Here is a 24,230-nt window from a genome sequence, read left to right on the forward strand (position 1 = left end):
TAAAAATCTCTGGAGCATTCATTAAAGCAGAGTTTCCCAAACTGTTTTGCGGAACACCAGTATTCCGTGGAAAGTGAATAAGTGTTCCGTGAAAAATGATCAAAATTAATATGAGCCTGGAATAGTTTTAAATGCTGCAATAAATTCAAACATGTTTGAAAATCAGGCTGGCCTCACTTTGCTTGTGAATTGTGCTATTAAGGCCAGTGCAATTGGCCCTGACACAGCCATCCACAGTTGTTGACACCTCAGAGTGCGAGTGAAGTATACAGGAAACGTGCGGTCATAAGCAAGGTCAATGAGATGCACTGTGGCCCGGCATGCCCTGTCACATTTTTGTGATGCAATACAGCCTGCTGCGGTGATAGTGTGCACTTAGTTTTACACTGAATACGAGACCGACGATACTCGACTCTAACCAAGGTGTTCTGTTAAAATTTCAGGATATGTGAAGTTGTTCCATGATAGGAAAAGTTTGAGAAACCCTGCATTAGGGAATTTCCTGTATAATTTTCATATATGTAGCTTTATTTTTCTTTTAAGCTTTCCCAATTATGCTATGTAGCTGTAAAACAACATGTTCATGATCGGTTTTCTCCTGCAATCTCATTTAATTTTTCAAAAAAATTAATCCAGATCTCCAGAGCATCCTTATATTCAGTTTTTATATCTGCTTTATGATTTTTCATTCTATTTTTGATACTACTTACTCCAATTCTATTTTCTCAGTAATCTCCAAAATATTTTGCCATTTTTTATATGTCTTCTATATTATTTTACTTTTTTTTGGTTACTTTACACATAAAGTAATTTAGCTTTTTTTTTTTTTTTTTTAATATTTTTATATTCTTTAATGGCCAGGATATTTCTAGATGTGTTTTCTTATTTCTCCTTTTCACGATGTTTTTAATTAGTTTTTCAAATGTATAATGCAGTCCAAAAGCGGACAATCCTAATATATAATTCCTTTCATATCCTAATCCTAATATATAACTGCCAAGTAGAATAGAGCTCTGCTCTCTAACCAACACCAAGATGTTGTGGGTATGAATCTCTGTGGTGTGGGCATTAAGTCTTTCTTTCATTGGGTGCATGACCACCATGAGGACTGGAGGTCCGAAGTAACAAAAACATCATGTTTGATCTCTAGAGCAGGGTACTTCAATTATTTATCTCATCCTAACCATGGCACTAGATATGAATGTTTAAAACCTTTTACAAGTGGAATTTACAGAACTATTCTGCTGATTTGACTACCATCATTCATCTCATACCTCTAAATATACAAGAACATGAACAATGAGCAGCATCCCAATATACACAGTTCAGCTTAAAACTTACCAAACCAGCTTCTCTTCCTCCTCTTTCACTCCATTCATCTCTCTCCTTTCAATCAGCCTTTCTCAAATTTTTTTCAAAGACTACAGACTCTAGCAGTTCAAGAAATGCACTAGAAGGTTTAACTATGTCTCCGTCCTGTCATCAGCATTGCAACCTACCTCTGGTGTGATTGATGATTAAAAAAAATCATAAAAGTATCACTAATATCAACATTAAATATTACAAACAACATGCAAATGATTCACAAATTCTTAACTTACTTCTGTCATCAAGGAGTTGCTTTTCAACCTCTTTGGTAAATAACTGAATACTTTCTTTATCATCTGGATGATGAAAGAGTATCAGGAATGGCAAACCCTCTTCTGTTAATTCCTAAAATATAAAAAATTTTATAAAAATAAAGTTCCAATATCAGCTGCAATTCTACTAGTTTAAATTCATGATAAAATTGTCTTCTGCAAGATCAAAATTTCTGACTTCAGAGCTCAAGTGATTCTAGATACCAAAAGTAATATAAGAAATGATAAAAAAAATACTAACTTTTAAAGTCTTTTTCTTTCCCTTTTCAACTCTAAGAAATACTGTATACCACATTTGTATGTGTGGAATTTTTTAAAGCACTATATATATATATATATATATATATATATATATATATATATATATATGTTAAAGATACCAAGTAATTTTAAACCTGGTTTTACTCCATTTCCCAAGTAAGCAAACAGACTAAAAGTCAAGTTTGCGCCTGCAATTGATGCAAGTCTAACTGATCCCACAGGTAGTGCAGGACCAGGGCAACTCGTGGCAAAGGTGGAACAAGCTCCGCTCACTAATCTTAATATTCCATTTTTCGAGGACTTTGAAGAAAAGGCGATCTCCTCTTTTACTTTAAAACCAAAAATTTGGCTTCGATATGTGGACGATATATTCCTCATATGGGAGCATGGTACTGAGAATCTTCACAAGTTTCTCGACCACTTAAACAACCGCCATCAAGATATAAAATTGACTATGGAGATTGAAGAAAATAGTTCCATCTGCTTCCTAGATGTTAAACTCACCAAGACGCCTGAATCAATTAAAGTCTCTATTTTTAGAAAGCCAACACACACAGACAGATATTTGCATGCGTCCTCCCATCACCATCCAGCGCAAAAGTTGGGTATTATATCAACTCTAGCGAATCGTGCAAGATCTGTCCTGTCAGATGAAGAACTGAAAAAGGAACTACAACATCTTAAATGGACCTTTAAAAACAATGGCTACTCTCTAAAAAGTATTAACAACCAATTATCCCGACGTCAACGTAACAACGTAGAGACACAGGACGACTCCAAAGGTCATATCGTCTTGCCATATATCAGCACACTATCCAAAAAGCTGAGCAGAATTCTAAAGAAGTTTAACATAAAAACGTGCTTCTCGACTCTGCCAAAAATAATATCACGCTTCAAGAACTATAAACAACCTCACAACCTTCTACAATTCCCAGGTGTATACAAGGTCACTTGTGAATGCGGAAAGCCTTACTATGGGCAGACAGAGAAATCTATCTTACTACGTCTCGAAGATCATCAGAGAGACATTGCTTATAAGAGAACCAGAGCAACTGCTCTGTCGGGCCATGTCCTGCTTTCAATAAACACGAACAACGAAGGCCACCAACATGAAATAAATTGGACATTGACTTCAAACCTACACGTCTGCCATGATGAAATAGAGCGCCGCATTGTCGAGTCAAGGGAAATCACCTTAGACCCTTTGCATTTGAATAATAATCTTAGCTATAATTTGGCTGACTCTTTCAACTCTATTATTAGATACTGGAGATCGCGTGATTCCACACACGCACAGGTGCACAACAATAGAACATTAACTCGGACTGTAGTTCAAGCTCATAACTGTAATTTACAGTCGAATATTATGACTTTGTAATTGTATGGCTTTGGAGTGTGTCAATGTTAATTTAAGTGTCTTTTATTATCTTTTCTATGTTCTTATCGCCTGAAGAAGTCATTTTTGACGAAACATGTTGCGTTTTTTTCAAATAAATGTCATTGTGTTATAATTCTCGGGTTTAAGTCAGTTAATTTAAAAAATGAATATATATATATATATATATATATACACACACACACACACACACACACAAGCACACATTACACAGAATGAGTCAAGAGGAATGTGAATACTTTTGAGCAGAGATCTTTGGGACATAATGGGTCCAATATCAAACGGTTACTGCACTATGGCTATTTGAATTATAAAAAAAATGAATCCTGAAAATAATTTACAAAAATGTTTATTCAAAAATTTACATTTGTTTAAAAAATAGTTCCAAAATACCATCTTTAACACATAATGTGGCATGTCCATGTGTTAAGAAAATATTAAATGTTAAGAGTAAAGAAATTAATCATATTTCACTAATTACTTTAAATACAGTTTACCCACTACAGCAAATTTGTAAAGACTAGTATGGTAGATAGTTTGCTATCATCATCATGCATATCAAGGATTTAGGCCTAGCATGGCCTGTTCCAGCCTTAGAAGTCATCGTTGAATCGTTTAAGAGGACGTCCTGGTTTTCTTTTTCTTAATGGCTTGTTTTGGTAATCTTTCTGTTAGTTTGCTATAATGAATTTTATTTTTTTAGATTGTACCAATGGAGTTTTGGTTGGGACTTCTTAGTAGTTTGTTATAGTAGTTTTTTGCTAAAGTGAGAGCTGACTATATATTTAATTTTTTTTTTAAATTCTTAGTTTTTTCATCTTATACAGAATCATGTAATGCTCATCATGGATTTTACCGTGTGTGCGTGTGGTTAAGATATGTCCAGCCCTATTTATTAGCATTACCCTAAGACCCCCGTGGAGTCAGAGACTCATCTAGGAGGTCCTTCTGTCATACACATAGCTCATCATACCACAACTTAAAAACACTCAAATTCTCTGCAGACACCACGCTCTCAGGCAAGACATTCCAATCATTCATAACTTTGCATGCAAACAAATCTGCTTCTCGCTCCCTTGTTCACACCCTCTTTATACAGCTTCCAGGGATGACCTCTTGTTCTACTCTGATTTTCCACCATTTTCTGTACAATCTTTTCAACATCGATCCTATAACAACCCCTTAATAATATGTAGTCTTTATCATATCACCCCCTTCCTCTTATCCACTAGACTCTGTACATTGCATCTTCTCAACATTTCCTCATATTCGATATTACAGAGGTCAGAAACTACCTTAGTCAGTCGCCTCTGGACCCTTTCTAGTATCTCTTCGTCCTTTTGAAAACCAGGTAACTAAATCTGTGCATGGTAGTCCATGTGAAAACTTACACAATGAAACAAGAATCTCCTTACTTCTACAAGTCAGTGTCCTCTGCATCATTCCCAGAATTTGTTGTGTTATCCTCACAATTTTGGCAATGTGTCCCCAAAATTTCAGATCCTTATCCACTATCACCCAAGATCTTATTTCCTCCACCCCCAACAATATATTATCACCAAGCATAAATTCTACATCCCATCTTTGTTTTCTAAATTTTAAAACCTTACATTTTGCAACATTGAACTTGAATCCCCATTCTGTGCCCCATTCACTCAATCTATTCAAGTCTTCTTGTAAGGCCATAACACCTTCTCTACTCTTCATAGTACATCTCAACTTTGCATCATCTGCAAACAACTGAATATTCCCATCAAATCTTTGCCAATATCATTAATATACAGGTTAAACAGCAATATCCCTAAAACGCATCACTAGTGACTTTCCTCTTCCAGGATATTGTCCCCCCCCCCCCACAACTTGCTGATACCTAAGCCAGTCTCCAATCCAATGCACTAATTGAATATCCAACCCCATCCGCTCTAGTTTGACTATCAACTTATCATGCAGTAATCTATCAAAAGCCTTTGCAAAGTCTAAGTATACTACTGTGTATCTCTCCTCTGTCCAATGAAGCCATCACCTTATTTGTAATAAGTAGATTACTAAACATTGATCTTCCTTTAGCAAATCCATGCTGTCCATCAAAAATAATACCATTGTTGTCAACCCAATTCTGGATCCTGGTTCTCACCAGCCTCTCCAACACCCTTACACAATTAACCACAACATCTGACACACAGATAGGTCTTTAATTTGATGCTTGAGTTCTATCATCTCCCTTATGAAGTGGCACAATCTTGCTCTCCTTCCACTTATTTGGAACTCGAGCCATTGCAGGACTCATTAAACAAATATATCAAGGCAGATGCCAACTCCCTGGCACATTCCTTCAAAATATGTGGTGATATACGAGGGATGTCCAGAAAGTAATTTCTGTTTTTAAATATTTTCACTGAAGCGCTGTGATCACCAAGGTGCGCATGCATGCTGAGTTTGTCCTCACACTGCTGAACAACCACCCAGGTAATCACTTCATGGTCACTCTCACCAACTGGAGAGTGATTTGACACCTCATTTACTGACCTAATTTCACATGCTGTGGGCGATTTTCAATTTTAGATGTGCCATTTTCAGACATTCTCGCAGTTTGTATGCTTCTTAGTGTGTGTTTATAATGTCTAAGAAAATTTAATCGCCCACAGCATGTGAAATTAGGTTAGTTATCCATTTCTTGAATGCAAGGAATGTTAAAGCAGCTGAAATTCATTGGCAAATTATTGAGGTTTATGGAGAACATGCAATGAGTGATTCCATGGTACGAAGATGGGTAAGACTTTTTAATGAAGGAAGGACAGGTGTGCACGATGATGAATGGAGCGGGTGACCATCTTTAGTGACTGACGATTTGGTACGTTCAGTTGAAGAGAAGATTCGAGAATAGGGGATTCATTATGATGTCAGTCTCGCTACAATTTCCAGAGGTTTCACGTTCATGTCTTCATGAAACTGTGTTGGAGAAACTGAATTATCAGAAATTGTGTGCATGCTGGGTGCCAAAGTTGCTTACAGAACAACACAAAGTGAATCGGCTAGGCAGTGTGTTGTAATTCTTGACATGCTACCATGAGGATGGTGATGCTTTCCTGAGCAGACGTCACCGGAGTAGAGACTTGGGTAATGTACACAGCCCCTGAATCCAAACAACAGTCCATGGAGTGGAGGCACACCTCATCACCAGTCAATACGAAATTGAAGACAACAGTTTCCACTCAGAAAATCATGTGCACTGTGTTTTGGGACAGACAAAGAATTTTGGTGGTAGACTTCTTGGGCAAGGCTCCATAATCAACGTGAGTATGTACTCCCAAATCCTTAAGAAACTGCATCATGCGATTCAGAATAAACAACGTGGCATGCTTACCAGGGGCGTTGTTTTGATTAATGATAACGACTGCCTGCACACACTGCCGACGTAACACAACAACTTCTCGCCACCTTCGGCTGGGGATAATTCCATCATCCTCCATATAGTCCTGACCTCGCACCAAGTGATTTTCACCTGTTCAAACATCTAAAATTTTTTCTTGGTGGCCAGCAGTTTCAAGACAATGACGAGGTCAAAGAAGCAGTCAATAAGTCATCATAGAAGGTTGCTGTCACAGGCAGCAACCTTCTACGATGAAGGTATACAATTCTTGGTGCCACGTTATGATAAGTGCCTGAACAATGGCAGAAATTATGTAGAAAAGTAGTGAAAGATGTCTACTTTAATTCCCAATAAAGTTTTTTTTTGTAATTATATTTTTGTTTCCCTGACAACCCATTGGAACTTACTTTCTGAACATCCCTCGTATTATCAAGTCCCAACCTTATTAACATTAAGCTTGCTCAATTCCCGATATACCTCTTGCTGACTTAGAGTCATCAATTGCTCTTAAATGCTCCATGTCCCATTCACAAGAATGAAAGACTTTTATAAACTGCTCATATTTAAGTATCTCAACTTGATCCTCCATAGTCATCCTTCCATAATCTTTTTTTTTTTTTTTTTTGCTGGCTGCATATTGAAAGAACTCACTAGGATTCTTTTTGGCTTCATAAGATAACTGCTGCTCATACTTAACTTTTGCTACCCTTACCAACCAAGTCACCCTTCCTTGTTGCAATCCTCATGGAAATGACTATTACCACTCCTCTCATGCTGCCTCCATAATGTCTTTTTCCTCTGTATGCTTAATCCCTTCATTCATCCGTTTCACACCTACCTTATTTAACCTTCTGACCTTTGAAATACATTTAGTTAGACAGCTCTTTAATATCCCCAAAAGCTGTATTGATCTCCTTTCCAACTACCTCCTCATTCCATGCTACACCTGCAAGCTGTTTCCTGAGCTCCTCACACCACTGGCAACCACCCAGGTAATCACTTCATGGTCACTCTCACCAAATGGAGAGTGATTTGACACCTCATTTATAATTACATCTTCTGATGAGATGATCAAATCCCAAACCCCTCAATCTTCGTGTACCCTCTGTTACATATTGCCCAAGGTAGGCAATATGTAACAGAGGGTACACGAAAAAACTCCCTCAAAAACTCAAGAAACTCGCATTCTTTACTTCCAATTGTTATCTCATCTTCCCAGTCTATATTGCCATAATTAAAATGGCCCATAATGATCACCCTTTTCATATTTGCTTGAATAATTTGATACATTTCATGGTCACTACCATCTGCATTACCAGGTCTATAACAACGTTCGACTAAGTATTTCATTCTATTCACTTCATCTCACACCATACTGCCTCAAAACAACTGGCACCATTCCCCCTCTTGCATCTCTACCTTGTATGACATAACTCTTTCTCTATCATCAATAGCACTCCCTCTCCCTTTTTACCTTTTCTATCTTTATGAAACAAAACATACCCTCCCATCCCTCACTTATTCCAGCAATTCTTAGGTGAACAGACTCAATTAACGCAACCATTTCATTTGCCTTGTTTCTTACACTTCTAGCTTTGTATACAAACATAGTAGATCATTCCTGGATCTACAGCAAGTTCTACTGATACTACTTATTAGATGCGACTTCTCCATGCTTAACTCGAGCCATTTCTTTTTCTCCTTATTCATCTTAGAACCTTCTTCAAATCCAACTGTTTTCCCTTGATCCCAAATCACTCCCTTCCCTTTTTGTCTACACATGCATTCACATCCTCGTGGAGCATCAATCTTTCTCATGCTGTATTCCCGTCTACTCTGAGCACCCCCCCCTTTCCCTGTTTGTCTTTCACACTTGTTCTCTCATTCTCTATAGTCATGCTACTCACTTCTTCATTACCTTTTTTTTTCACTGCCCCCCTCTTTTCTATCAGATAAGCACTCATCCTCCTCATGGCATTCTCGCTACTAACACTTTCAATTACTAATATGTTACCATTCATCACATCCTCATTCAGCTCACACTACGCACCCTCCCCTTCTATCTGCCTTAAATATCCATAATTTATCTACATAATCTAATGAATAAATATAGCATACCTTACATTTCACGAAACAACTGAAATCAAACTTAAATTCCTACAAAGACAATGCTGCCGCCATTTTTTCTTAGCCGGTTACTATACTAAGCTCTAAGTTTAATGAGTCTGTAAACAAACAAGTCCACACACTAAAAACACCGCAAGGGCATCACTTTTACAGCAACTCTTACTAATAAACACACATTTATTCCAAAAACTTATCTGAAAAGGGAGCCTTCTTTACACACCGCTATTCCTCGCCTGACACTAGCAATATCTACTAAACATCAATTTTTTGTTAGAGTACTTATAAAGTAGATATATTACAGAAATGTCTCTAAAACTATCACAAAGCATGTGAATCATTCACCCTTCCAATTACAAGAAAACAATCAAGCATATCACAATTAGTTGGAATTGAAATATTCACCATTCTTTTCTGCTTATACTGAAGCTCAAAAGAGTTACAAGAAAATTATCAGCACATGCATATCTGATTTAGAAATAACAAGAACTGGAAACCTGCATCACATCTAAATGACAATCATGCATTCTGCACTCTTGCCAAAGCCACTGGCCATAACTTTTATCTAATTATTCTGCTTCTACATCTTTTACAGTTTGATGATTCTATTGCATCATTATTTACAGAATGAAACTGATCTCGTAGCCTTTTATATTTTCTACAATTATTTCTGATAAACTTGGTCAATATCTTCTACTCCAAACTTACAACATTCAACTCCTTTGATTTTTAGAAAGAAACCAGAGAACTCTGTCCAAACAGGAATACCAAAAAAAAGTTTTCTAGCCTGATGGCATTTCTTCCATTATTCTGAAGGAATTTTATATTTTTAAAAATGAACTACTGTTTTGTTAACTACTCCTTTTTTTTAATTGATGGAAATCAGTCCATATTTAACCTGTTCTCAAAAAGGGTGACAAAACATTATTATCATACCAATGTCTTACTATTCTCACCTCAGTTGTTTTTGTACTAATTTAAGCAGTTAAGTCAAATGCTATGCAACCTGGAACTGGATTAATAAGCATCACCATTATGAATTCTATGCTATTAACTGACAGGGTGTATCCCTGTTTATATCACTCACCTTCTCAACAAATGCCACGGAAAAGTTCAGAAAAAATTCAAGAATTTGGCGTTGATATCTCCAAGGCATTTGATTGAGTGGAACAAAGGCATATTAATCCTTTGAGCAGTAAAGAAGTGTGTGTGTGTGCGTGCGTGCTCACAAACACAAACATTCTTAAAATTTTAAGTACTGTAGTAAAGTCGTATGTTTATGTTGACTTTTCAGTTTCTGTAGGAAAGCACTGCAATCTTTTAGCAAACTTCCTCTTTTTTTTTTTTTTCATGTTTTTATACACTACAAAAGGGTGAGATATGCATTTTTAACTCATCACTCAAAGGATTAACAAGTCCCAAAATGTCACCATTTATCTTCTTCAGCTGCATTGCTAGTTTTCTCTCTGTCAGCCTATTGTGTGATGGTGGATATATATATTCTCAAAATTTTCAAAGAATGTTGAACATCCATCTGTTCTCTCACATATTCTTTTCCTTCTATATAGTAATCTCTTAATGTCAAATCATGTTGTTCCAGGATTCAAATGACAAATCCAATACAAGGACTGGTTAACTGAGAATTTGATTATCTGAAAGTTGGATAACTGAGAGACTAACTGATTTCTCTGGCTGATTACAGGTCTAATCCAGTTTTTCTGACAGTACGATGCACTTCTCTTTCTCATTTTATAAACCTTTCACCATGTAAATGAACCAAACTTCCAAATAATCTACTTTTACAACTCATAATTTAGTTACACAACCATTCTGATAACCCTGTTATCTTCGATACTAGCAAAACTCAATACTGTCTTATTTCTCACGAAGAACGTTTTCCCTTCCATTCTTACTTTTGACACCAAAGTCTGAGACTTCTCTTTCTGAAATAAATCACATCTCCCCCACCAACATTTCCTGATGTAAGCATATTACAAATATTACTTCCTCTGTAGCCAAAGAAAATCTGATTTGTTTTCTTTAGCTGAAGGCATAACTTATCTTTGAACTATTAACTCTATACAAAATTACAAATCCATCCAATCAATGAATACTATCTGCATTTCTTGTTGGTGCCTCAGAGAGCAATGAGATTGATTATTGACCCATCTCTCACCAATTAACTCCATTCTTTCACACAATCAGTTTTTGTTATCTGCAGATACTTCATGGATCACTATTACAAAACTGGCATTAGTAATTCCCTCACATTCTCCTCTATGTTACGATATGTACAGCAGCTATTCAACACCACTTCACAGTTCAGTTGTAATCTAAATTCACAGACTTAATTTCTCTTCTTTCATTCATTACACTGCTACTGTCCCTGGAACTGGACATGGAAAAGACTTCTTTTTTCTATAATTTTGAAAGCATAAAATCTACAGATCGTCAAACACAATATAGGTATTATAGACTGAACAGTCATATCTGTATGAGATACCATAAAAAAGCCATGGTGCCAAAGTTAGCAACCTTTGTTGTAGGATTGTCATATAAACAGACAATTCACAACAGGTAAAATGACTTACTGTGACCCAGTTTCTTGGTTTCCAACACAATGTCATCTTTGGTGTTCACAGATTTCTTAGCTGGACATAGCTAGCATCTCCACTTTACTGACCAACAAGTTGCAGGTTCAAATGCCACAGTGCCATGAGTATTTAAGCTGAGGTGGTAGATAGTTTTTACTGTCCAGTGTGAAATCTTGCATGCTGTTATGTCTGATATGGCATGAAAAACACCACTTGTCCCTATAGGTCAGGATACCTAACCCACCCCCAATGTGTGCTATAAGTTTCCATTCTTTCATAAGTAGATTTGTGTAATGATGAAAATTATCCGTGGATATACACCCTGAATATTCTGCATCTCCTGACATCACTTTTGAATTCTGCAACCCATTCAAATACTTCAGCTCAATTTTATTTGGTAATAAAAGTGGTGTTTAGCAGCAGTTAAGTCAAGCTGTATTACTCTATCACTGATGATGAGCTTTGTTCTGACAAGTTTTCTTGGTAAGACAGTTCCAGTTTGTATCAGTAAGGAAACTAGAAAACGGATTTCTTCACAATGCCAGTTTCAGAGTACTTGTCCTGGTGTCCTATTTTTAAAAATTAAGATAGAAGCAGTAGTTTTTCTGTAGAAAAGCTGCAGAAGACATTTTAAAACAATCTGATAGAAACCATGTATAGTGAATAAGACCTAGTCACAGAAACAATTTGGCTTGAAGAGCTTCTGATATTATATATAAAAAAGTGACATAATAAAAGGAATATTAAAGTGATTAAGTTCACTGAAATATTAATTATGTATTGCTCATAATAATTTTTCATATCATCTCCATTTTTCTTTAATCCATTACAATTCCATGAAAGAATGTAAAGCTATCAAACATGTGTGTGTGTGTGTGTGTGTGTGTGTGTGTTGGGGGGGGGGTGAGGATTAGGATTAAAAATTCTAGAAAATCTTGCTCTACAAACCATACATGGTTTGTTTTTTCTTCTGAATCTCAGGCTTCCAAATAAATAGGGTTATGGTTTACAAAGGGTTTTGCAGATTGTAAATATATTTGGAAGGTTGATGAAATTCATCAACTATATAAACACATTCACAAACATCCATGCCCTATTAGAATAAAAGTGCTGTCTATTCAGCCAACCAGGCCAGCAATTATGATGCTTTCTTGTACCAAATTCTACGTCTTAAATGAACGCAGGAATTCTTAACTTTAATCATTCACACAGTGGTCAATTCCATGGATAAAGAATATCAAAATAAATTCAGAAGAGTGGCAACAAAATTATTATTATAGACACTTACATATAACACACTGCATGGCCACTTTAATGGGAAGGTGTTCCTAATAAAATAGCCACTCTGTACAGTCAGAAGACTTACTGCAAGAGGACCATATTAACCATTATTCACACACACACAAACCTACCACGCCTTACTCATTCACTGTCAGAGCTTTCTCAACTGCATCTGACAATCCATTCATCATTTACTACTCTCCAAGCAAAAAATCTAGTTCTCACCCCCCCCCCTACTAACCACACTTTTATACAACCTCTGGGGAGGAAGGGGGATCCCCACTCTCCCTACTCATCATGTATTAAAAAATTTATTTTGCATCAATTTTATTGAAGCCCTTTAACAGCTTATAAGTTTCTCAACTAAACTCTGCAACCTACACACCTTTAATCTATACTCATAGGAAGCATTCCACTGAGCTGCCACCATCTTGTCACTTCTCTTTCTCTCTGGATCTTCTCCACTACTTCTTTATCCCCAAAAAAACCCATATGACCAAATCTGTGCACAGTAGTTAGTCATGTCAAAGCCTTATAAAGCAGGATAATTCCCCTATCTCTATTTGTCAATGCATTCTTCAATCCTTCTGAGCCATTTTGCTAATCTTTGCAATATGTCCTCTGAATTTGAAACTCTCCGTAATACATCAGTCCAAATCTGGTACCACCAACATAATACACACTATGTAATCTTTTCTCTCCTAAGTGCATAACCTTACATTTTACCATATTATACTGACAACCATTTGTTGTCAGTTTAATCCTATGTCTGCACTGTGAATTTACTTAAATCATAATGCACGATCTCTGCACCACCTTTATTAACTACTGCCCTCTCCAGTTTTGCATCAGCAGCAGAGAAATGAATATCATGCTTGCAAATTCAATCATTCTTTATATAATTAATATATAGATTAAACAGCAGTGGCCCTGGTATAGAGTCCTGAGACACTTCACTAGTCATCTTCATTCTCCGAGATTCTACTCCACCAATACTATTCACTTGTGTCTGTTGGTCAACAACCCTTCCCCACAATCCATGCCACCAGATTTACATCTATTCTTAGTTGCTCCATAGTTTTGCATTCAGCATCCTATCAAAAATCTTTGCAAAATCCATCATTGTCAGACTGTGGCTATTTCCCTTATCCAAACTCTGCTGTTATTCTGTCATAAAATGTCATGCTTCCCCCACAGACTATCATAATCAGAAGATAATTCATAAGAACAAAGTAACTAATCCTAAAAAATCAACTGTACTTAATTTTCTGAAATGAAAAACTGTAACATAAAAACTTTACTGCAATGTTAAACTACCTCTGCATTTTCAAATGTGATTTCTCTGACTAGAGGAATGCATCTTTCAGTTATCCAAGAACTCATTTCTTCATAACTTAGCAATACACCACTGTAAATCTCATCACTCTGGCCTAACTGGAATGGAAAATTTAATGTTATCTTCAATTGACCATGAAGATAAAACAATATAAACTGCTAATAATCCAAAAATCAAAATAATTTAGGAAATTTAGGTTTATGATACTGCTAGATGTCTTTTAAAAGAAAAAAGATGCTGTTTATTTTTTATAAAATTTAAGAACAATAACACGCTAACACACAACCTTTTACTATCAAAGTATGTGGCTGATGTAAAAAAAAAAAAAAAAAAAAAGAATTGTAATACAAAAATAAGTGTATTTAATTAATATTAAATATGCAAATAAATTTAGTTGTGTGTATGAGAGTGAGAAAGTTCTTCAGAATAAAAAAAAAAATAAATTAAATAAGTTTTGACAAACAAAAATTAATTTGTTAATCTTTTCAAAATTTACAAATTGTTTTCCGATGAACTCAATAATGTCGATAATACAATAAGTTCAAAAAAGAATTCTTTGCTCTGGTTAAAAGCTACTGTTCTTCCAAAAAATCTTTCTTAACTAGAAGAAAAAAATAAAGTTGAGTTTGTCTAAACAAGTCTTCCATTGATGAAATGTTCTTATTTCTGTCTCCAACATATGTAATGCACTTTGTCATGAAATGTGTAAATATCATATGAACAACACTAAAAACAAAGTATAATTTCCCTCTCTTGAAAGAATTATCTTCTATCATCAAATTATGTGATAACATATCAAAGTTCAATTGTTAAAGAAACAACTTCCTCCAAACTGTATGACACAATTTATCTTTTAAAACTATACTGAGAGGCCTATTTTAGATTTATATCTTCAAAAAACACTTGCATTCATAGTGCTGATATGAGATGCGCCTGCTTCCTGGAAATCTTTGCATGTGTGCACTCACTTCAAATTGCTGGTTAAAGATAATGGAGTTCTCCTTATACTGATAAAGAATGTGTAAAATAATATGAAGATAAAAAATAACTTTATTATACAGTTTTCATTCTATTAAAATATTAAATTATCAAGAAATTCTTGATATTTGCTGACTGATAAGTGTGGTTCTTAAACTTGAAGATAGTGTAAGGGCTCCATTGCCATTATGAAACATTCTTATAAAGTATTGCTAAACTTTAGCAAACTTAAGCAACAAAGATTGTTTTAACAAACAACAGTAAATCTTGCAAAACTATTTTTATTTACAGAAATATATAGCATTTTTATATAGACAAAGACAAGTGGATTTCCTTATTTATTAAAAATAAAATTCACAATGGAGGACAGCATTTACTGTATTACATTAATGAGTGAGGAGGGGAAAATATCCATTTAATTGTATCGTAAAATCTATTTCCCAATCTTATATAATTTAAAATAATTTAATTTTTGAGAGTAAGGGGGAGATAAAGGTAATTATATATCGATATATCTGGATGATAATATCAGCTACCTTCACAATACACAAAAAATAATGTGCTTAATCTCCTAACAGTTGAATTTTGCATGATTGGTCTTTAACCAAGAATTTTACATCATTACAATCTTTCTTTAGTAATTACTTTTATGTACTGACTGAGAGTTTACTTATGAAAAATGCATTTCTCTGACATTGGATTTCTTTAGTACTGAATGCAAGTTTTTAACGTTTCTGCCTGATCTATGAAGAGAACCAACCAGTTCAAAACAGCTATCAGGCCAGTGAAACCTTTATAAAATGCACTAATAAAAGGAGAACATGCAGATGCTTGGGCAACAGTTATGTTCTTTTAAGCAGCAGAAGCTAAGGCAACTCCAATGCTGAGTATTGTATTCTTGTAAGCTTTCAGCTGAAATTTATGAAACATTCATAGTTTCTACAAATATTCAGCTTTGAAATAATGTTGGTTCTTTAATATCCATCTTTTCTAGGTAATATACATAGCCAAAATGAAGCTACATTGCTCTTTCTTTAGTAATTAAGAATTTTACAATTTACTGTCTTCTTATGAATATGGTCATTTTCCATACGTAAAACATGTCCTGCCCACTGCAACCTTTTTGAACCTGATTAAACCAGCTAGATATTGCAGGATATTGAATTGTGGAAATTTTATTGTTCGCTTAGACAATTTTTGTATTTAGAAAGAAACATTTTAGGATATAAAAAATTTCTGGCTAAGTGGTGTAGACTACCCACATTATGCAATATTCACCAGGGGGAGATAAAATTCTGTCTATTTTTATTATGAGAGATTTTTAAATGGTTCCATCCTCTTAGTTCAATGTAGTCTTATGGTCAATTGGAGAGCAATCCCAGGCAGAGAGGGCCAACTCAAAGCAGTTAAATCAGATAAGTCTAACCACCACGGTATCAGTCATCTTTGTGCTTCAGTTTGAATTACTCTTATTACTCTTTTGGTAGTTCATCTGCGTGAGACTGGTGAAAAAGGAAAACTGATAGCCTTTGGCTATATGATGATATTAAAGAGCTGAGGCTCTCTTGCACCCCTATACTAACTACTCTAGGCCTATGATGAATACCCCTTTACCTTTTCACCTTAGTAAAGGTCGAAACTGGGTAGTGGCCTTTTCTGTAATATATAGCATTATACATGTCAGTAAGGATATGTGCCTTGCATTATGGAATCCTAAGGCAATTGATGAGTAGTCATTAGCCTCTATATACAAGAAGCCCAGTTGTGAAGTTACTTTGCACACAAACTTTGTTTGCTTACACTTAGATAAAGGATGAAACCAAGAATAAGATTTCTTGGCATCTTTAATTTATAGCAAAATCATGCAAAAAAAATGTGGAAAGCACATTCAAGTACTTTTACACAAATCTCTGGTCTGGACAATACTAGATTACATGCTCACAACTTTACCCACCAAAAATTGTAATAGATGTCATAGGAATCAAAGTATTCAAGAGCAGCAGCAATCACAATAGTTACATTAGCCTAGCCCTTTCCTCCATGTTTCTGACTGGTGGGATTTATTTTCTACCCTGCTGTTCAGATCTCCAACAAGGACCTCTTTTTCCATTTTCTTTATGTCAGCCCTGCTCTAATGAAAAATTCTTCCATTCTTCCTTAGGAGCCTTCCAAGCAACGTAACACCCAACGTGACCATAGGGTGCTACATTGCTTGGAAAAAAGTCAATGGATTAACCCCCCCCCCCTTCTAGGGGCATCATGCCATTTAATGAGTCACATGTTGTAGCCAGTATAAATTGGAGGAATATAATGCTTCATTCAGTGCAACTGTGCCTGGATGAAATCGCTGTGAGAAGGAGGGAATTGATGGAGTTTGAAAGAAGCGCTGTGATAAGATGCCACGTTGAAGGCATATCTGTTTGGCAAATTATTAACAAATTGGGCCATCCCAGGTCAACAATCAGTGATACTATACTGAGATGGAAGTGCAGGGAATCAACTGCAAGAGCTACCTGCAGTGGATAACCCACCACACTCAATGAACGTGACCATAGGGTGCTACAAAGGATAATATATAAACACTGCCAACATGTTGAATGTGGAGTTCTGAGCACACAAACACTTGGGTTGTGATAAAAAAAAAAAAAGCTCTTTGGTTTATACTTGAAAAGGCTTGTTTGTTTTAAATGTTGCTAATTTTCTGGTTTACAGTTTCTTTCCATAGTACTATTCACAGTATAGTTCTGCTCTGAACAATTAAACTCTATTACAGCAGCATAGAATCATTGCAAAGATAAAGGAAAGTTGTTTTCTAAGCAATATTGCTCTTTGATATGGTTGGTATGATGTTTAGGTTCAATAAACAAAATCTTCCATGATCTCAACACTATCATCAAACTTTTATATGTACAGTCAAGGGGTGTATAGGATACTATGACTACTATATAATCTGCTATTTATCGGATCTTATATTTTGATTTTCTAAGGAAATCTAACTGAACCAAACCACTAAGATCTTGGTCTTCATCGGGGTCTTTTCTGCTATCTTATCAAATGCCTGTTAGCTCTGCTCACACTTTCTTAAACACTAACAATGTCCAATTCTTTTCTAGTATCTTCATTTTTAATATGATTCTACCATTGATGTCATCTATTCACTTCTCCCAATTTTTCTCAAAACCCTCATGTTTGTTGTCTCTAGTCTTCGATCAAATGCTAGATCATGATCTGTCCCTAATTTCAAATTGTTACAGCAAATTTTAATTGTGTTTTATAATGTAAACTTAACATCATTATTAGAATCACTATTTGCTGGTATTAAACCACTCGACAAAGAAGTCAAAAAGAAATTATGTTTTCATTTGACTAGTTTCATGCAAAACTGTTTCATTTCATCTGAAAATAGCATCTGAAATAAAATGTGCTGCTATTTTTGGCATTAGCAGAAGTACATTACTCACAACTGTTGCTCCTTAGTAATCCATTAAACTGGATTTCAAAATTCAACTGATTATGCATTCTACAAATAATTTTGCATCTTAATTACCTATTTCTTCAATTTTTTTAGAACACCACTATTCTATTAGTTGGTGGGAAATGACAATGATAAATTATTAAAACTCTAAAATAATTATATTTATAGCTGTTTAAAGCTTAAGTTACATTAAATAATTAGCAGATTAAAAATAAGCTAATTTAGTTTACATGGAATCAAATAATAAAATTTTATAATTTAAAAGTCATAAAAATTAAAATCATAATTTTAATTCTTTTCAATTACATACCTTTGATTTTGAAGGCTTGAAAATTATTTTATCTACACCATGAGGAGAAGTAATGGTCCTAAACATATAGATAAAATCAAAAAACAGCAACCACTTTAATCATTTGAGTTACTTTATATAAACACAATCTTTCCAGTCCACTTCCCATTATTTAATACATTCTACAGGCAAGAGTGCAAAAAAATGTACCAAACAAAAGATAATTATGAATAATTGCAAGTTTTCTCCACTAAATAAATTATACTTGATAAGAAAATATATTATTGTTTTCATATTTGAGGTCGCTTGGTGTCGCACGGATTAGATCGTCGGCTTGTCGAGAGCTCCTGGAAAGATCAGTATTATTTTGTGTTAACATTAGATATTTTACCAGAATTTTAAGTAGTATTGTTTGCTTTTTGATTCTTGGTGTGTCTGTGCAATTTTTGCGTGTTTTCTGTTATTTTAATTATTATTTTTAAGAAAAGATAGCGTACACATGGCACCGATAAAGAAAAAAATGGCGGCCAGGTCGCCATGCTTGCTTAAGAGTTTTGATGTAAAAGAATTTATGCAATGTGCTGTCTGTGAGATGTATGCCTTGCGAAGAGCGGTAGGAGTCTGGTTAGAAAGTGATAGTGGAGTTAATATGTGTAGAAAGTGTAAAGAGAATGAGGACTTCAAGCGTGTTTCGTGTATCGAGACTGATATCGTTAACGGTAGTCAGAATGTAGAAAATGGCGGTGTACTAGAGAATTACGTGGTAGTGCCAGATATGTGTGAGAGCGTCGCTGAAAGTGTAAATGAAGGTAGAAACACCGAAGGAATGGATGATTTGATCGATAATGAAAATGGTGAGATAAATGCGAGTAGCGAAATTGCCCGTTTACATGGCGCGATACACAGAGCCAAACGACAACTGGAGCGTATGCAAAAATGTGTGTTGAACGTACTGACAAATAACCGGCGGAAGTCTGTGACGGCAAAAAATAGAATGTACGTAAACGTCAATAAAATGAAGGAGCGAGTGCTGTATGGGGATTCGCTATTAAGAGGCGTAATAATTGAGAGTTTAACGAAGTCGTACCAGCCGGGTGCGAACATAAAGGACGTCAGCGAATCTATTCGACTGCAAAAACAGAGGGTGAAAGAGATGATAATAGTGGCAGGAACGAATGATTTGAAAGAGGACAAAATGGAAATGATAGAGGATGTGAGGGAGTTGTTTGAGGTAGCAAAAGAGAAGAGTGAGAGAGTTAGGATGGTGAGTATCTTACCGCGGTATGACAGCGAAGTGTTTAGAAGGAGGGCCATAATTGCCAATGACTTTATGCGTGGGTTATGCATGGAGAGTGGTGTGGAATTTGTGGATGTGTGGAATGAGTTCGATGGGCGAAAGGACTTATATAAGATGGATGGGTTACATTTGAATGGAGTTGGTGTACGGAGACTTGAAAGAGTGTTGATGAATGATGTGGAAGTGGATGTACAGACTCAGGGAAACTAGATTTATTAAGAGGGGGGGGAGTAGATATGCAGACTTTAGGGGGGGCAGTTAAGTGTATGAATGAGTATATTACGCCCGGGCGAGTACGACGGACAACAAATCAGAATGGGATAATTAGTATAAGGAATCAAAGTAGGGATGGGACAAATGGGCTTCTGCGATTCATGTACACTAATGCCAGGAGTATTAGGAACAAGAAGGAAGAGTTTTTGGCCATGGTTGGCACTTCCAGGCCACAGGTTGTCGGTATTAGTGAAACATGGCTGACAGAAGATGATAAAGCTAGTGAGATTGAATGCGATGGGTATAGCGTGTTCAGGAGTGACAGGGTGAATAAAAAGGGGGGAGGAGTGTTATTGATGATAGCTGATGAGCTTCAGCCAAGGAGTATAGAAGTTGAACTGCAGGATGGGGAAAAAAGCACATTTGAGGCTGTTTGGTGTGAGATACAATCTAGCAGAACAAAATATACAATTGGGTGCTGCTATAGACCGGGTGATGGAGTGGATGGTGGGAATAGTATGCATAAGCAAATAGAAGAAATGAATGGAAGGAGGGTAATTATTATGGGTGATTTCAATTATGGTAACATTGACTGGAAAGAGGAGAGGGCACATGGGAGGAAGGAATTGGATTTTATGCAGTTATTAAGGGACAACTATCTACGGCAACATGTATTGGAAAATACCAGGGGGCAGAGAGTGCTGGACCTAGTAATTGCAACTGAGAATGTAGCTGTAACGAACATGACCATGTTGCCACCAATTGGTGAGAGTGACCATAAGGTCATGACTTGGGAGGTGGCTAAAGGAGTCGAATTTACAATTAAGACAGGGTATATGTGGAATTACCGGGCTGGTAAGTATGACAAGCTTAGGTGTGTGCTTGGCTCAATGCCATGGCATGTAAAACTGCAAGGGCTGGATGTTGATGGTGCATGGGAGGTGGTTAAGAACTGTTTGCAGGAGGCAATGGTTGACTGTATACCAAGACTCCGAATAATAAATCAGGTAGGGGTTAAATGGATGAATAACACTATTAAGCTTGAGCTGCAAAAAAAGAAACAATTGTGGAGGGAATTTAAGGAGAAGGGTGACCATCAGGTGCATGAACAGTATAAAGCTCAGGCCAGGATGGTAACAAGGGTGGTAAGAAAAGCAAAAGCAGATTACGAAAGGAAATTGGCCATGCAGGCTAAAGAGAATCCCAAACAGTTTTTTCAATATGTTGCAAGTAAAAGGAAAAATGCTCATGGTAGAATGATCTTAAAAAATGCTGAGGGTAGGGAGGTAACTGAATCAGTCGATGTTGTGGAATTACTGAGCGAGCACTTTGCAAGAGTATATCATCCAGGTGGTGGCTTTGCGGAAATGGAGGAACCAACAGCTTATACTGGAATTGTGATGAATGAGGTAGAGGTAACTAGTCTATTACAGAACCTCAATGTCAATACATCTGTGGGATTGGATGGTATACCAGCTCGTGTCGTACGTGAAGCGGCCAAAGAATTGTCAGTGCCCTTGACCATTATGTTTAATTTGAGCCTCAGGACTGGGTCAGTCCCAAGGGGGTGGAAAGAGGGGAAAATAGTTCCACTGCACAAAGGTGGTTCCAAGGCTGCTGTTGAAAATTACCGGCCAATCAGCATAACAGGAATCATTATCAAGGTCTTAGAGAAAATAGTCAAGAGGAAAATACAAGATTGGATAGAAGAAAATGGGATACTGTATTGGGGACAGCATGGTTTTGTGAAGGGTAGGTCATGCCTCAGTAACTTGCTCACGTATTATAACACAGTGACGGCTGAACTGGATAAGGGTAATGGGTTTACAGTGATTCTGCTGGACCTTGCTAAGGCCTTTGACAGGATACCACATGGAATTCTAATCAGTAAATTGCAGCATATGGGAATGGACATAGGGTTGGTGAGATGGATAGGAGGGTGGTTGACGGAGAGATATCAGAGAGTGGTTTACTCAGGAGTAGAGTCCACTAGACGGCCTGTGACTAGTGGTGTACCACAAGGATCTGTTCTTGGACCACTGCTGTTTAATTTGTTCATAAATGATATAGGAAAGGATCTGAGAGGAACAGTTCATTTGTTTGCGGATGATGCGAAGTTGGGTAGGGCAATAGTGAATGCAGATGACGTCAAAATTTTGCAGGATGATTTGGATAGATTGGAGGTCTGGGCTAGGGAGAATGGATGTCAATTTAATGTGGCAAAATGTAAGGTTATGCATTTTGGGGTGAAAAGATGGGAGGCAGTTTACTGCATTGGTGGAACCGTGCTCCAGGAAATTGATGAGGCACGAGATTTAGGAGTGTTGGTGGATAAGGAATTGAAATTTAGGGGACACATTGCAAACGTGGCCAAATCAGCTCATCAAATCACTTGGTTGCTGAAGAATACGTTGACAAGCAGAGACAAGCAGGTTATTGTTCCTCTGTATCGAGCCTTGATAAGACCTCATCTCGACTACTGTGCTCAGATTTGGTCACCTAGGTTTCTTCTTGATGGGGAGGAGGTGGAGAGGATCCAGAGGCGAGTGACCAAGATGATAGCAGGTCTGTGGAATGAACCGTATGAGAACAGGTTGAGGATTTGTGGGTTGCAAAAATTGGTTGATAGGCGGAGGAGGGGAGATATGATTGAGACATTCAAATTACTGAAGGGTTTCTATAAAATTAATTCAGAAGATATTTTTGAGAACAGGGCTGGTTGTGGGAGGACTAGGGGACATCCATGGAAACTGGGCAAAAGTGTGGTTAGTAAAGGTGTTAGAGCTGGGTTCTTTACTTTTAGAGTAGTGAATGAGTGGAATGCGCTCCCTGAGTCTGTGGTGGATGCTGTGACAGTGAATGAGTTTAAGGCGAGGTATGATAGATACTGTATGAATGTCGAATAGTTGTGATGAAAATGATTTGGGGCCTCCCTCGATGAGTCTAATGACTCCCTGGAGTTGCCCGTAATAATAATAATAATAATAATAATAATATGTTTACAAAAACATGAGCAAATAAAAGTTTAGACATGAAATCTATCCACAACTAAGCTACTTGTGATTGGAAACAACTGACTTCATTTTAAAGCTGCTTTAGTATCTCATAATGCACACTACACTTCTTTGTCATGTATAATGGCTGTAGGTTTGTATTCTGACTGACATTAGGATATTCGTGATTGTCTTCAGGTGGGAGATGAAGTTCATCACCTGGTGCAAAACCATTACTCTGCTTACTAGAGGCCTGAAAGTGTGGCTTGAAATAGTTCAATGTTTGGTCTCTAAAGCAAGATCTCTGGGCTGTGTAAAAAATAAAAATACAACAAAAACAATTATATTTATAGCTGTTCAAAGCTTAAGTTAGAAATACATCAAATGATTAGCACATTAAAAATAAGCTAATTTCTTTTACATAGGATCCAATAATGACATTTTAGAATTAAAAGGCCATAAAAATGAAAAATCATTATTTTAATTATTTTCAAATGATAAATAAAAATTGGAAATATATCCTTAGCCCACTAACAGTACTAATGTACTATGGCTTCACAACCTTTTGTCAGTGGGAAAAAAAAACACCCGTTATGTGATGTCAACTCTGTCACTCTGAAGCAACTCAGCCATGAAGAATACATTGCTTGCAAACTTCTGCATGCTCATGGTTGGTAAAATAAGGAAAATTAAATTGTATATTGCAATCATACAGAAGAATGAGATTGTGGAAGAGGTGGTGATGATGGAAAAATCAATGTACTATGTATAATGAAACAGGTATAACCTACTCACGAAAGTAGAATATAATTTCTTGTCAAGTATAATTTAATTCTGAATAATAGTATAGTCTGAAAAACATATTACTTTGAACTGTTTTGGAATGCAATCTGAACTTCATGCAATATTACAGATTCTTAGCAGCATTTTTATCAGCCATTTTATAAATGTACAGGCAAAAATCACTACAAGAGAAACTCTAA

At 36.2% G+C, this 24,230-nt stretch overlaps 1 protein-coding gene across 1 annotated transcript in view; it reads right to left on the reverse strand.

The window, feature by feature from the left end:
* The window catches only part of ERp44 (Endoplasmic reticulum protein 44), a 196,800-nt gene that overhangs the window by 54,019 nt on the left and 118,551 nt on the right, over positions 1-24,230 (reverse strand). The window contains exons 7-9 of the mRNA XM_090404875.1: positions 18,766-18,823; positions 13,984-14,100; positions 1,602-1,713 (exon numbers count right to left, since the gene is read on the reverse strand). Of these exons, the coding sequence (XP_090261001.1) occupies positions 1,602-1,713; positions 13,984-14,100; positions 18,766-18,823 (287 nt within the window). The remainder of the gene's footprint in view (positions 1-1,601; positions 1,714-13,983; positions 14,101-18,765; positions 18,824-24,230) is intronic.

This window comes from Typopeltis vanoorti, chromosome 2 (genome assembly GCF_054136105.1).
Source record: "Typopeltis vanoorti isolate ZY-2024b chromosome 2, IOZ_Tvanoo_1.0, whole genome shotgun sequence".
Taxonomy (NCBI): Eukaryota; Metazoa; Arthropoda; class Arachnida; order Uropygi; family Thelyphonidae; genus Typopeltis; species Typopeltis vanoorti.